General features: G+C 42.6%; 1 protein-coding gene across 4 annotated transcripts in view; it reads left to right on the forward strand.

Moving 5' to 3' along the window:
* The window catches only part of SLC25A37 (solute carrier family 25 member 37), a 47,001-nt gene extending 33,765 nt beyond the window's left edge, over positions 1 to 13,236 (forward strand). For all 4 annotated transcript variants that reach the window (XM_033947877.1, XM_033947878.1, XM_033947879.1 and 1 more), the window contains 3 exons: positions 2,247 to 2,475; positions 6,111 to 6,167; positions 11,739 to 13,236. In XM_033947877.1, coding sequence (XP_033803768.1) covers positions 2,247 to 2,475; positions 6,111 to 6,167; positions 11,739 to 12,259 — 807 coding nt within the window. In that variant the 3' untranslated portion in view covers positions 12,260 to 13,236. The remainder of the gene's footprint in view (positions 1 to 2,246; positions 2,476 to 6,110; positions 6,168 to 11,738) is intronic.
* Positions 13,237 to 15,970: the final 2,734 nt, after the last annotated feature.

Raw genomic sequence — 15,970 nt, forward strand, 5'->3', positions numbered from 1 at the left:
GGGAGGGGGAAGGGAGATGGATCCTGGACTGCAAGTGTGGGGTGGGAGAGAGGAGGAGACATGAATGCTAGACCTGCAGGGGGATATGGAGATGGGAGGGCACATGGATGCTGTACTGCAAGTGGGAGAGGGGGGGAGAGGAGGGGGCATGGATGCTGGACCTGTAAGAGATGCTTGATCATAGAGAGGAGAGAGAGATATGCCAGACCATGGGGAGTAGGGAAAGGATTCAGGGTACAAGTGACTTAGGGTGGTGGGTGGGGTGAAGGGACATGGACGCAGGACCTGCAGGTGGGGTGGGGAGTGGGGTGGTATAGAGAGGAAGAGGAGTGACCAAGACCAGAAAGAGGATGGGAAGGGTGGAAGAGATTCTTAGTGGATACAGGGAGAGAGAGATGCCAGACGAGGGTGCCAAGGAGGGATTTAGTGGGAGACAGAACTGCAGTTGGACAGAAATAGGGAACTGAGGAGGCTGGAACCTGAGAAAGGAGAACTCAGGAAGGAATTTCAAGCCTCAGGATAGGAGAATTCTAAGCAAAACACTACAAATAAACTACAGAATTTTTGAAATATTGTGTGCAGAATTTTCAGGAGTATTATATTCATAAGGCATGTATAACTGTAGATGCTCAGTTATAGAATTGCCTTTCATGTACCTTAAGCAGAAAGGGAATTTTCTTAGTTGAAACCTGAGAGGTAAAATTAAAATGTTGAAATTAGATGTTTTAAATATGAGGAATTTTTGAAATGGCATTAAGATGGTAAAATTGGATAATAACTAGACCTCCAGAATAGGGTCCCAGAATTAGATTGAATAATAGGTTGCGACTTTGTTTAATTGTTCTGAGAAGAAATTTGAAATAAAATGATGGAGTCAGATAAATCCCAGTGTTGGGATGTATCTATGCAAAATATTCAGCTTCTAAGTGCCAGCAGTAAACTGGAAACTATGTAGAAACGGAAATGTCTCTGCTGCTGAGGCAGCATGCACTAGAATGCTACAATTTTACTTTTTATTAGAAATGCATTTTCTGCATATCAGAAAGTAGAGAAGTATATTTTTAAAACAGTTAAAGTTATTCTTGTTTAAGTAGTGGATCTGCATGTCTAAAGGTCAATAATCAAAGTGATGTAATGAACTAGAAACGGCTCCTGGCCTAGCGCTCATTTTCAGCACCACTTATCTGATTAGTGCTGCTAGAAATGTCTGGTTAGCACTAAACTCAAAATCAGCTATTTTGGGGTGTTCTGGGGGCAGAGTGCCAATATTCATCACTTAGGGCTAGATTCACTAACGATCCGGGCAGGTCCGATGAATTCACAAAACTGCAACATGCAGATGAGGGCGATTGGAGGAACGCCCCATCTGCCGGCACGGATCGCTCTATAGCGATCCTTGCGCATGCGCAGACCATCTATAGACGGTCTGCGCATGCGCTGGACCTCTGGCCCGGCACTTTTTTATATTTTCTTTTTTTTTTTTTTAACTTTTTTTACAGCCCATGGTTTTAACCCACTTAAAGCCTGCGGGTTAAAACCACGGGCTTACAACTGCAGGGAAGGGTGGGAGAGTCGGGGCAGGCAGGCGATGAGGGAAGCTCGGGGCAGGCAGGCGATCAGGACAGCTTCAGTCGGGGCAGGCAGGCAGATCAGGGAAGCAGGCGATCGGGGCTGACAGGGCTGAGAGCAGGACGGCAGAAGGCCGTCGGAAAGGGCTTCAACGACTGGTCCTCAGCAGTCACTTTTTGAGTTGATCGGCTAGCCTAGTCGGATCGGTAAATTTGTTTAGTGAATTGTGTCCCTACCTACTTTGCATGCAGTTCCCCTCATTTGCATGCGCAGATCGGAATTGGATCGCAAAACAGGTTAGTGAATACTGCAAGAGGGAAATCGGGCCGCAAAGGGCTCGCAAACAGATCGGTACACGATCGGTTTGCTTAGTGAATCTAGCCCTTAATCAGCTAAGGCAATCTTATAAAACAGAGTCCTATCTCTGTAATGTGCTATAAATTAGAAATTCAGTGCCAAAACCCAGACGTGGCCCAGCATTGAATTTCCAGGCAAAAAGCTAGCGGCAGTCAGCAAGACACTGAACACTGCTAGTTGAATATTGCCTACCCAATTTTTTGTTTCCAATCACTTCTGTTATGCTTTCTGTGCAAGATGCTGTGGATGGGCCATTTGGTCTTTATCTGTCATTTTATTTCTATGTTTCTATAGTATACAATTTTAATTTTGTATTACAGACACGTATGCAGAGTTTGCAGCCAGATCCCAAAGCCCAGTACCGAAGTGTATATGAAGCTCTTAAAAGGATTGTCCACACTGAAGGTTTCTGGAGGCCTTTACGAGGAATCAACGTGACTATGCTGGGGGCTGGTCCTGCCCATGCATTATATTTTGCCTGTTATGAAAAACTGAAAAGGAATTTGAGCGATATTATTCGGCATGGTGGAAACAGCCACATAGCAAATGGTATCTGACAAATCCTCTTTATTATTTTCATGTAGCAGGAGTCATTTTTATTTTAATTTCAATAGTCTGTCTGTCTTGAATAATGGCAAAGTTGCATTATAATCAACATAGGATTCAACAATTTAAACAGAACAGCCAGTCAAAAAAATGTATCAGAAATGTATTGGCAATGAGAGTCTTTCACAAAAAGACTTAATTTCTGTCCTTTTCCATGTATCTTTGACCTCAGGATAGGACATGATTAATCAATTTAAATGAATGGATGACTAGCTTCTGGAACAGACAAAGTCTAAACAATGGAACAGTATGTTAATCATCCATTAGAGACAATGGGCTAGATTCACTAAGGAAATTGATCGTGTCCTGACCACTTTGCAATCACTTTGTGACCCCGACCCGATTCACTAATCTTACTCCCAAGCCGATCTGTATCTGATCCACACATACAAATGAGGGGGAATGGCATGCAAATTTAGGAAGGCAGCAATTCACTAAAAAATTTCAGGAACACCGACTGGGCTGGCCGATCAAAAAATAAGCGACTGCTGAGGACCAGTCGCTCATGTCCTTTCCGACTGCTCTGCTCTCTACCCCGATTCTCCATTTGCAGCCCTGCTCTCTGTCCCATCTCTCCTCTTGCCGCCCTGCTCTCTGCCCCGACTCTCCTGCCCTTCCCTGAAATGCGAGCCCATGGTTTTAACCTGCGGGTTAAGATCACGGGCTTGCGAAGTAAAGAAGTAAAAAAGTTTCAAGCTCTGTAAGCATGCGCAGACCATCTTCAGCGATCCGTGTGGTCGATTGGGGGCATGACTCCGATCGCCCCCATTTGCATGAGGATGCGTTGTGAATTGGGAGGCCGGCAACCTCACGGATCGGATTGGATCCGTGAGGTTAGTGAATCTAGCCCTATGTCCTATACCTTAAATCCAACCCATTATACCACTGGCATTCAGTAGAGGGAATGCCAAATAAGTGTAATATGATCTCAAAGACCATCCGACAGTAACAATCTGGCTGAAGCATTCTGAATTTTCTTTGACTAATTTTTTCTTCCTGCTGAAGCCTCATATAGGAAGTAATTTTATAAAGATTTTTTTAATGAAATTATTCAACTATATATAACATATAAAAAGTAGTTGATTTTAAAATATATACATATATTTTCTAAAATACACAGGTATGTGTGTAGAATCCTTTACACATTTATCAGAGGAGGTATGTTGAGTATTTTTGTGCTGTACTGGAAGCCTGTTTCATAAAGACATATAGACACAGGGACTCTTTTACTAAGCTGTGCTAATAAGTGGGTTTGTTGTACTCCTAATTAGAGAGTTGCGCGGGGACAGAAATCCCACCCGTCCCCGCCAAAGTCCCACCCGTCCCCACCCGTCCCCGTGAGGAATCCCTCCGTCCCCACCCGTCCCCGCGAGGAATCTCTCCGTCCCCACCCGTCCCCGCGAGGAATCCCCTCCGTCCCCACCCGTCCCCGCGAGGAATCCCCTCCGTCCCCGCCCGTCCCCGCGAGGAATCCCCTACGTCCCCGCCCGTCACTATAAACTACAGAAATAGTTATTTCATTTAATTATGCTACTGAATTAAAGGCTCTGGTAGAAACCCATTTAAAAATAAGCAAAAAGACTTTATTAATTTGGAAATATTAATTGGGAAGAATACATACTTTGTAAACGGGTTTCTACCAGAGCCTCTAATGTTTATAAATTTTTATCAACACAACTAATATACTACTTTATCCTTAAGCAAAAAAAAAGAATTTTTTTCCTACCTTTATTGCCTGGTTTCTGCTTTCTTCATGTTCTCATTCAATTCCTTCCATCCACTGCCTCTCTTCTCTCTGTGTCTTCCATTTGCTCTGTTACTGTGCCTCTCCCTTTCTCCCCCCTCCCAAATTGGTCTGGCACCCATCTTTTTCCCTCCGCTCCCCCCATAGTCTGGCACCTCTGTCTTCTTCCCTGCCAGCGTCTTCTTCCCATTCCCTCTTCCCCATTTCCTTTCAGTGTCCTTCTCCCCCACCATCTTTCCCATGTCCTGTCAGGCAGCATCCTTCTCCCCTCTCTGCCTTCCCCATGTCCTTTCAGCGGCCTTCTCCCCCCTCTGTCTTCCCCATGTCCTTTCAGTGGCATTCTCCACCTCTTTGTCTTCCCCAGTGCTTTCAGGGTCCTTCCCCCCCCTTTCTCCCGTTTACCCCATTTCCTTTCAGCGTTCTTTTCCACCCCTTTGTCTTCCCCAGTGCTTTCAGGGTCCTTCCCCCCCCCCCCTTCCTCCCGTTTACCCCATGTCCTTTCAGCGTTCTCTTCCACCCCTTTGTCTTCCCCAGTGCTTTCAGCGGCCTTCTCCCCCCTTAAGCGTCTTTTCTTCTCCACTCCACCTTTCCTCCCTCCCTGCCTCCACCTTTGTGGCGCTTTTGCACCGGACCGACAACAGAACAGGCCCGGTCGGACAAATCTCCCTGTCCTGTAGCCGCGAATCTAAATTACCTTCTTACAGCAGCTGGAGTAGTGAAGCTGCTGTAAGAGGTAATTTAGATTCGCGGCTACAGGGCAGGGAGATTTGTCGGCCGGGCCTGTTGTCGGTCGATCGGGGGATCTGACCGGCTGTGCACATTCTCAGGGGCGTTCCGCCCCATCCCCCCTCTTTCGTACGCCATTGCCTTCTTCCTACCTGCCCTGCCGCACACAGCCGACCGGAAGTCTTCCTGATGTCAGCGCTGACGTCGGAGGAAGGGAGGGCTTTGCTTAAGCCCTCCCTCCGACGTCAGCGCTGACATCGGGAAGATTTCCGTTCGGATGTGTGCTGCGACAGGGCAGGTAAGGAGAAGGAGACTACCCTCGCGGCTCGACCAACCCCGCTGCGATCCAACCCCGCAGGAACCCCGCGACCCTCGGAGGCGTCCCCACGGGATCCCCGCGACCTTAGGGGGCGTCCCCACGGGATCCCCGCGACCCTAGGGGGCGTCCCCACGGGATCCCCGTGACCCAAAGGGGGAACCCGCGGGATCCCCGCGGGTCCCGCGGGATTCCCGTCATCCCCGTTCCCGTGCAGCTCTCTACTCCTAATGCAGGACATTTTTCCACTTGTAAAATTTCAGGTGCTAATGGTAGCATTAATGTGCAGCTATTTAAAACAAAAAAAATGAATCTGGGAACATTTATGCACAAATTTGGGCACCTGCCCAGTGTGCACATGCAGTTTAATTGCTTAATGAGCCAATTAATGCTGATAATTGGATGCTAGCAATCAATTGTCAGAGCTAATTGGCAGTAGCTGAAATTTAGGTGCACATTTTTATAGTCTCTATTCTATAAAGATGTGCATGTAAATTTTCCAAAAAGAGGCTTGGCCATGGGGAGGGGCATGAATGGGCCAGGGGTGTTTTGGAATTTGCGCACGGTGTTACAGAATAAGGTGTAAATCCTTGGGTCTAAAGTTTAGTGTAGATCCAAGTGCCAAATGCTGTTCTTTAAAATGGCACCCAATTTGAAGAACCGTTTATAGAATAGCACTTTTATACCTATCTTTTCAGCATCAATTTTTCCGTACCATATACAGAATCTAGTCCTCTGTTTCAGTAACAAACGTATTGGCTGTTGATGTTTTTTTTTTGTCTTGTCTTTTAGGGGTAGCAGGGAGTGTGGCCACATTACTTCATGATGCAGTAATGAATCCAGCAGAAGGTAAAACAGAAACTAAATGCCAGTTAGCCTAGCCAACATTCACAGTCACAGTGGGGGGAAAAATCAAGTAATATAATTAGTAACCAAGAATTATGTATGACTACATGTCTTACTTATACACAATAGCGACATAGGTTGGGGGCAGGGAGTATTATAATAAACCACAGCTTTTATATTGCGTGCAATAAAAGCTACACTGTGTATAGAAATTGTATCATGGTACCCTCAAAATATGTCCCATCATAGCGGTTGAAAAACAGTTAATGTGAGTGTGTATGTAATTATTTTACTTTTTATGCGCATGTAGGCTGCTGATCGGTTTTTAGTCATTGTATGTACCTCTAATAATTGGTACAGAATTTTTCAAGGCCATTATAGTGGTCTTCATACTTGCATGGTACTCCCCCTCCTCCCTCACCTCCATTTGTGTGTGTTCCAAAGGCAGCACAAAAGAAGTGCAAAGTGCTCTACTTTCTGTATTTTATCAGATAATAAATAAAAATAAAACAAAGAGAAGAAAATAAGGTGGGGTTACCTTTTTATTTGGACTATCACTTAGGCCCTCTTTTACTAAGCTGTGGTAGAGTTCGGAGTAGCATGGGAGCATTTGGTGCTCTGGGCTGCGGTAAAAATCTCCCTTTCTGTTCCCTCCTTCCTATGTCGCAAGTTAGTTCCCCTTTCTTCCCTCTCTTGTGTCCCGAGTTCGTGACCCCCCTCCCTGCCTTCCAGCCTTTGTCCCAAATTCGTGCCCCTCCCATTTTCCAACACACTCCTTCTCCCCCTCCTTTCTCCCACATTCATATCCCCTCTCTCCCTTACTTATTCTCTTCAGGGCCACACTTGCTCCCTTCAGGGTCATCCAGCTGGGCTGCTCCTTCTTGCCTTCAGCCGCACTTGTTCTTTAGAGAGACGCAAGCAGTGGCTCTTGCACACTCCACCCACAAGCCTTCCCTTTGATGTCAGCTATGACGTCGGAGAGATGGCTTCCGGGTCAGCCACGTGCAGTATGCAAGAGCTGCTAAACTAAACTAAACTAAATCTTGGGTTTATATACCGCACCATCTCCACATTTGTAGAGCTCGGCACGGTTTACAAGAATTGTAATGAGAAAGGAACTCCAAGGGAGGGATGGGTGAAGATCAGAGGGGGAGAATGTTAGCGGGCTGGGATATCAGAAGAGGAGGGAGTGTTACATTTTTGAGAAAAGTCAGGTTTTCAGATGTTTACGGAAGGGTTCGAGGGCATTCAGGTTCCGAAGAGGGGAGGCAAGGCTATTCCAGAGCTCGATGAATCCGAAGAGGAGGGAGGTCCCCAGTTTTCCTGGGTGGGAGATGTCTTTTAGTGAGGGGAAGGATAATTTTAGTTTTTGGGTGGGTCTGATGGTATTGAGATTTGAGGAAGTCCAGGTGAGTGGAGGATCTTGAAAGTTAGGCAGATGCATTTGAAGTGAACTCTGGAAATTATCGGGAGCCAATGAAGCTTGGAAAGAAGCGGTGAGACGTGATCGAATTTACTTTTTGCAAAGATAAGCTTGGCCGCGGCATTTTGAATCCGTTGGAGTTTGTGAAGGTTTTTCTTTGTTAGGCTTATGAAAATAGAATTGCTTATGAAAAAGCAGCTGCTGCCTGCTTCCCTGCAAAGAACAAGTGCGACTGAAGGCTGGAAAGCAGCCCACTTGGAAGGAGGCCTGTTGAGGTAACTGGGATCTCCGGCTTACTCGGAAGGCTTCTCTCTGATGTCAGCTCTGACATTGGAGGGAAGCTTTCCAGGGGGGCATGCATCTGGAGGGCAGGAAAGGAGACCTATTTACAAATTAGATCCCTGGCATGGGGGCGAACGACAGTGGATCCCATTGGGGAGGAAGGGGGTGGGAGACCCATGCAGTTCTGCGTATCCCCCACAAGTGGTTAATGGTGGTAAGGAATGAGGGGGTGCTTCCAACTGCAGGGACAAAGCTTTCTTGTGGGCGGTGAAAAGTTTTGTTCCCCATGCCTGCGGTGAGTCGGGCATTGGCATTTCCGTAGCTACGACTCACCATGGTGTTTGTTCACTATGTCATTGTCTACACTGTACGTATTACCCTGGGAAAATTAGTGAAGTGCACCACAATTTAATACATAGACCCTTTTTGTCCACAGATGGGCAAGCAGTGGGTTCCCCTATGTCGTTCAGGACCTTGTCCAAACCTTTCTTAAACCCAGCTACACTAACTGCTGTTATCATATCCTCTGGCAATGAGTTCTAGAGCTTAATTATTCGTTGAATAAAAAATATTTCCTCCTATTTGTTTTAAAGGTATTTCCATGTAACTTCATTGAAGAATCTAGGAGAATTAAAACACCAGAGTGCTCCTAAATTTTCTATTTCCTTCCGTTGAGGACCATTGGAATGTGAAGTATGCTTTACTTCAATTTCTGGACACAGTATTTGCTCCTTTGGCTGGCAATGGCCAGAGATGCTGCAGAAGTAGGGAACAAGTCAGGGATGGGGGAAGTTGTTGCAGCCATTACACAATGCTATGAGGGGAGCCAAATTCTGTCTTCCTACTGAAGATTGTTGCTTAGATGGCTTGGTTATGGAGGAAAGGTGGCTAATATGTAATTATGTAAGTGGTGGGTGGTGGGAGGGGATTTTTGTGAGTTTTATTTCATTTGCAAATATAAACATTGTATTACATATAACATGGTGCTTTATTACACATTTTTTTTCTTAAGGTCAAGCAGGTTATATAGTCCTCACACATGGATGATATGTGATGGAGCCCAAATCTGCTACTGCTCAGACATTTGAGTTCTTAGCATAGTAAAGAGAATGACTATGGCACCCATTTTCAAAAGAGAAAAATATCTCAAAAGTGGCTCAAAGTGCCAGATTAACTTTTTCCCATGAAAAATGTCCAAATTATGGTTTCCGAAACACATATTTGAGACTCTTTTTTTCTACAGTTCATTTAAATTGTAAGGGGGCATGTTTTGGGCGGGCCCAAAATTTGGACATTTTTCAGGGATGATGGAACAATATAAAATGCCTAGGGCAAAAATTGAGACATTTTTTCTGGACCCGTATCACAACTAAGTCACAAAAGGGTTCCCTAACTGACCAGCTGACCAGTGGATGTGTCAGTGACACCCCCTTAATCCCCCAGTCACTCACCTCCTCCCATCAATCACAACTAAGTCACAAAAGGGTTCCCTAACTGACCACCTGACCAGTGGATGTGTCAGTGACACCCCCTTAATCCCCCAGTCACTCACCTACTCCCATCAATCACAGCTAAGTCACAAAAGGGTTCCCTAACCGACCAACTGACCACTGGATGTGTCAGTGACACCCCCTTATTCCCCCAGTCACTCACCTCCCCAAAAATGTGACAGTACACAGCAGGCTCTTTGACAGCTTCAGATATTATGGCCATGCCTATTAGAACACCAAAGTCCCAGAAGTAGGTTAGTAATCAATGCAATGGGCTGTAGAGAAAGGGACCCATTTCCATATCCCACTCTTAACTAGTACACCTGTGATGGAAACTGTGAACTTTCCAAAGCCTACAAAATACCAACTGTATCTATAGATAGGAGACACCTGCAGACCTGAGGGCTTTGGTAGTGGTGTTCCTGGAGGGCTCACAGTACAAAAGGTTTGTGTCTGAGTCCTTTTATGTGAAGTCTACTTCACTGACCACTAGGCTGGCCCTCTGCTCTTTTGGGATATCTGTATAACCAGTTTACTAGGATTTACACCACACACCAAACATGGCTAGTTTTTGTGCGTTTTTCTCTAGGACTTTCTTTATGTAACAATTTAAAAAAATATATGTTGTCCCAGGCTTGCTGGAGTCAAAAGAAACAAAGGCTGGGTGGTTTAAGGGCTTTAATATACTCCACATACATAGAAACTCAGGCTCTTTCATGATCCAAGGTATGCAAAGCACATTCACCACCTTTGTGAACACATGTCTGAGGAGTAACACTGGAAGGGCTATTCTAGGTGCATACTGTCTAATTGGGTAGCAGTTGCATCTGCTTTTACTTATACCAAAGCAGACTTAACCCTGAAAGAGCATGTCAAGGCTCACAGTGTCAGAGGTGTGGTATCATCAGTAGCCACCAAAGGTCAGCCTTGGTGAAAGAGATGTACAGGATTACAACTTGAAGTTCTGTTCTTGCTCACATCCAGGATTGGAATGACAATGATCTAGGTCCTTAACTACCTATCAAATTGATTAAACTAGTTGGAGGGTAGGGTAGAGTGGGCCTCCAAGTATTGTGGTCTCTCAGGCACTGCCCTGTGGTCCCAATCGCTGATCTGCCCCTGCTCACATCTTATTACTGTTTGGAGAAGGCTTCCCCATTTTAATGATAGGTGTGGTCAATCTATCCTGTGGAGTCTGTGAACTTTAGAATCCAGCTCTATCTTTTTTGTAATGCCCAGTTTAATACTCTGGGTTGCCTTTGGATGGCTTGCCCTTGAGTGGTTTAACAAATGAATAGAAACTTCAAATAGAAACATGGCCTTGTGCCAAGAAAAACATTTTACCTATTGGAACTTTTTTTTCTCCCACTTCTCCATTTTTGTTTTAAGGGCAGCCTTTACTGAAGGACTTGGTATATGAGGATTATGGGGAATCATTTTTATTATGCATTATGTATTCTGGTTCTTGGAGAAGGCAAGTCCTTGTGAAACCTATTTTCCTTCCTAGGCTGCTCCTAATTGTAAGTTTTTATATAAATTTGATGTGGAGATGCAGCATGGGAAGCCCCCATTTTTGCTCTTCGGTGCTCTTGAAAGCTTTAAGCACTGCTTATCAAACTTTCTGTGGGCCTGAGCCTTGCCATGCTATCCATGCTTCTGCTTTTTAACCCTTATATAAAGTGGTCTACAACAGTGCTGTCATGCTCTTCATCCCGTGAAGACCTAGTTATAGTGTGGGTTTCCACTCCATATGCTAATTTTATGATCATAGGCGGGGTTATGCCTCATATTGTAGGAAGCACTGACTTAGGCCTCCTTTTAGGAAACTGCGATTATCATTTTCTAGTGCGGGGGAGCCGCGCTGAATGGCCCTCGCTGCTCCCGATGCTCGAGTTCCTATGAGGGTCGGGAGCAGCGCAGCTCCCCGCGCTATCTACTGCTGTCGCAGTTTCGTAAAAGAGGGGGTTAGTGTTTGTTAACACATGATTGCATGGCTCGAGGGGAAGGGAAAGTAATCATCCACGTGTGATGACATATCCTGCTTGTCACTGGAGAACTCATGTTAACAGGTAAAAAAATTTTTGCTTTATTAAACTAATTGTTAATATATCTGTGATGAGCTTTAGAGAGTTATTCTCATGCGAAAGCTTAGTCATAGATGCATTGAGTTAGTTCAATAAAAACTATTGTCCACAACCTATTTGACAATCCTAACTTCATTTTGCTTTATTACAATAAATTGTTTAACTTTAGGCTGCTTGTTTGTTTGTTTTTCTCTTCTCCTTCCCCTTGTGTTTAACATGGCTTCCTCACCATATCATGGAAACAAATCTTACATTATTTCCATCCTGTTGTACTTGGACTCTTCCTGAATAATAGTGGTAAAGCAGCGGATGCAGATGTATAATTCCCCTTACAAGTCTGTCTTGGACTGCATGAGGACAGTGAGCCGAACAGAAGGGTTAGGTGCATTTTATCGCAGTTACACCACCCAGCTTACAATGAACATCCCTTTTCAAGCCATTCACTTCATCATGTATGAATTCATGCAAGAGCAGATCAACCCCCACCGCCAGTACAACCCCCGCTCGCACATTATCTCGGGTGCCTGTGCTGGGGCTGTGGCCGCTGCCTGCACCACTCCTCTCGATGTCTGTAAGACATTGCTGAACACTCAGGAAAACAAGGCATTAAGTTCAGTGAATATCGGTGGCCATCTCTCCGGCATGGTCAATGCTTTTCGAACTGTTTACAAGCTGGGCGGAGTTGCTGGATATTTCAAAGGGGCCCAAGCACGGGTGATTTACCAAATGCCTTCCACTGCGATCTCTTGGTCTGTCTATGAGTTTTTTAAGTACTTCCTTACAAAGCACAAACAAGAGAAAAGAACGCCATACTAAAAGGAATCCACGTAAAGGCAAAAATTAGATAAGAATGCAGCTGAATCAGAGTAAGATGTTACTACAGATCCAAATGAATAGGATGATATTTATTTTTATAAGAAGGAATGTTGACTGCTGAGACAATTAACTGAAGACTAAAGTCTTAAAAAGAAAATCAGCAGCATTCTGAACAACAAACAACAATGGATAATGTTTATCCTTTTTTTCCCCAAAATCTTTTTATGCTGGTATTACAGCTTTGCAGCTGACATGTTTAGATATTAAGAGCTCTGTTCAATCACGTTACGTAAGCACCAAAGTGGGTTTCTTGCTGCCAAAATGGATTTACTGATCTGTTTATCCTAAACTGAGTGCTTTATTTCTTCCCCCTTTTGAAGAATCAAATCATGTATCAATTTTAAGAGGACCTTTATTTTATAAAAGAGAAAATATTTTTTAATCAACAAACCGGTACATTTTTTAATAAAGATTTTTAATTTTGTAGTTTTATTGAGAATATAGTTGAGCTCCACAGCAAATATATTTTATCACTTTTATTTATCCAGATTCTTGCTTTCCTTCTCAAAGCTGAAACTGCTGTGGAATATGTTTTTTGATTTATTGCTACATTGATGTAGCGATTATAAAGTAACTGGATCTGGTACAGAAAGTACAATGCAAAAATGATGTTAAATATATGTATATCAAAGTGACTTTCAAGCAATAGGTTTGGCACTTATGTGCTTACATATATTGTAATGAATTGTTCTAATGCTTGAAGTTTATATTGTGTACTGTTTGGTTTCTGTCTGCTGATGCTGTTTAATGTTTGATGCAGCAAATTATTATTGTTATATCTCTGTAGTCAAAAGTAATGAACAAACTCATTAGAAAATTAGCTCTCTTTGCAAATGAAAGAAAACTGTTTCTACTTTTAAGCACCATCATGCCTTACTCTTCCTAGTAGTACCTGAATTTATTTATTTTAAATTATTTTTATTAGGTGAAAGGAAATACAGTTCCAAACAAGGTATTGCAATTTTCTGGTACCTGAATTTGATTTGCATGCTATTTTTTTAGCAATTAAATCGTTTGTGTCCAGAAGTGCCAAATTTTTGCTTCAGTAGGGTTGCAGGCAAAACTCTGAATTGCAAATGTTGTTGGTCAGTTGTGTCAGTGACACATGCTAGTATATTCTTCATTAGAGAATGGTTGATTATATCCAATTAAAAATCCCATTTTAGGCCCTCTTTTATTAAGGTGCGCTAACCAATTAGCACGTGCTAAATGCTAACGCATGGGTGTTAGTCTATGGATGTGTTACTGATTAGCGCGCGCTAATCGGTTAGTGCATTTTAGTAAAAGAGGGGGTTAGTTTTAAATTAGCTCATGGATTTTGTTGTCCCTTTATATTGTCAACTCAAGTCCTTAATACCCCCAGGGGCCCTTTTACTAAACTGTGTTAGGTACGAACACGTGCCTAATGCAGTTTAAAAGGGCTTACCATGGGACATGCTCAGGCATCCTGCAGTAAGTGTGGTATTTGTACACACAAAAGAATTTTTAAAAAATTTGTGGAGTGGTATGTGAGAAGCAGAGAGTCGGTGTTAAAGCATGGTAATGTAGATACACTAATTCAGGGGTAGGGTCCTCAAGAGCCGTATTCCAGTCGGGTTTTCAGAATTTCCCCAATGAATATGCATGAGATCTGTTTGCATACACTGCTTTCAATGCATATTCATTGGGGAAATCCTGAAAACCCGACTGGAATACGGCTCTCGAGAACCGGAGTTTGCTACCCTTGCACTAATTGATTAGTGTATGGGCCCTTACCACCTGCAAAACAGGTGGTGATAAGTGCTCACACGCTAACTTTGTTTTTAATGATATTATTTAGCACATGGCCATTAATTGCATAAATGGAAAATAGGCCATTTTACTGCTGCAGTAATAATGGCCTTCATGTGTGGGGAAAACCCACATAAGAGCACAATAAGTTAGTAAAAAGGCTCTTAATGCAGTGCTCCTAGCTCAGATTCCTATACTTGATCTCGTTGGGTTGCATTGACTAATGAAGTAAATGCCTCATTAAAAATCCTATTTTCTAATTTTATAATACAAATTTATTGAATTGTATATATAACTTCAAATAGTTCTCATGTGTTGGGAGTGTTCATATGAGAGAAAGTCTAGTTGATTTTATACTAAATTCCAAATTTATCCCAAAAACAGGATTGCTTCTAGGATGATAAATCTTTAATTTGTTTAAATATGTAGCTATTTTCTCTAATTAAGAGAGTCTTGTAGGTAGAGAAGGACCACGATTCAGTTTCTAAACTTAAAAAGAACTTAGCTGATACACTGAAGAGGTAGATGGGGCTTTCCATTCATAGCTAAGGCTCATTTGCACCACCTAGTGAACTAAATTATTATAAAGCTTCAGTTGGATAGCAAAGTTAAAGCTATTGACCAAATGTAGTAGGTGATTCTGCCAAATGTAGTAGGTGATTGACCAAATGTAGTAGGGATGACTGCTTAGTACACTTAGCTCTACAGAATTAACAAAAATTATCTTGAATCGGTACATTTTTTGTTTTGTTTTTTTACCTTTAACATTGATTGTTTAAGGGAAATGGCAAGGGCAAATCAAAATCAAGTATGCATATTTGAATTGTCCAGAAGTTTCAAGTTTTATTGGACTTTGATGAATCGCTTATTTAGTTTTACTAAGCGAGGTACAAAAATTAATATAAACATATATTTTTACATACAATTTAAAAATTTTAAATAATGGGGTAGACAATTAGACATACAGACCAACTAATACAAAAGGGGAGAGGGATAGAACTACAATTAAGTATTTTTTTTAAAGTTCAGAGGAGAGACATATATAGAAAGAACAATAGGGCAGGGGATCTAAAGTTGGAAACACTTTGCAAATTGAAGTTTTTCCCATGAATTTGATTGTTCTTGATCAGAAAATAATTTAAAAAAAATATTTTAAAGCCTATCCTGGAATTGCTCAAAGCCAGTGATTACATAAAGCTCAGTTTTTCTTAAAATTTGCTATTATTTTTGCTTAATGGAGCAAATTTCTTTTTATTATAATTATAACTTTTATGAAAAAGAATCTAGCAGTATTTTGTTAAATGAACCTTCAATATCTGTACTTTATTGTGGAAAAATAACAGAAATTTATCATTCTTCGCTAATATCTAAATATGTACACTTTTTGGTGTAGTCATCTACCCATAGCATTCCAAACATTCAAGCATTCAATGTCTTCTTGAGATAATGAAGCTAAAGCTTGCGATGCTGTTCAACTCCTTGCAACAAGGACTCGTACTACACTGGGTCTGTGGTAATGCCAGTGGCAAAGTCGCCCCCCCCCCTTTTTTTTTTTTTTTTTTTACGAAGCCATGTTAGGCTTTTTATCACCAACTGCAGCGGTATTAGCTCTGATGCTCATAGAATTCCTATCAGCGTCAGAGTTAATACTGCCGCAGTCATTGATAATAAAGCCTAACACGGCTTCGTAAAAGTTATCAGTTTAACATTTCGCTCAGCTGTGTCATTAACCGCCATCACTGTGTTAAACTGTTCAGCAGTATAGAAGTTTAGATCTTCAGACCACCTGTCCATTGGCTTTGCCAACCATTCATTGGTTACACCAAGACTCTTTGTCAACACAGTGAAGAAGGTGGTTAACATCACAGCTGAGCAAGATGT

Source organism: Geotrypetes seraphini, chromosome 6 (genome assembly GCF_902459505.1).
Source record: "Geotrypetes seraphini chromosome 6, aGeoSer1.1, whole genome shotgun sequence".
In the NCBI taxonomy this organism is placed as follows: domain Eukaryota; kingdom Metazoa; phylum Chordata; class Amphibia; order Gymnophiona; family Dermophiidae; genus Geotrypetes; species Geotrypetes seraphini.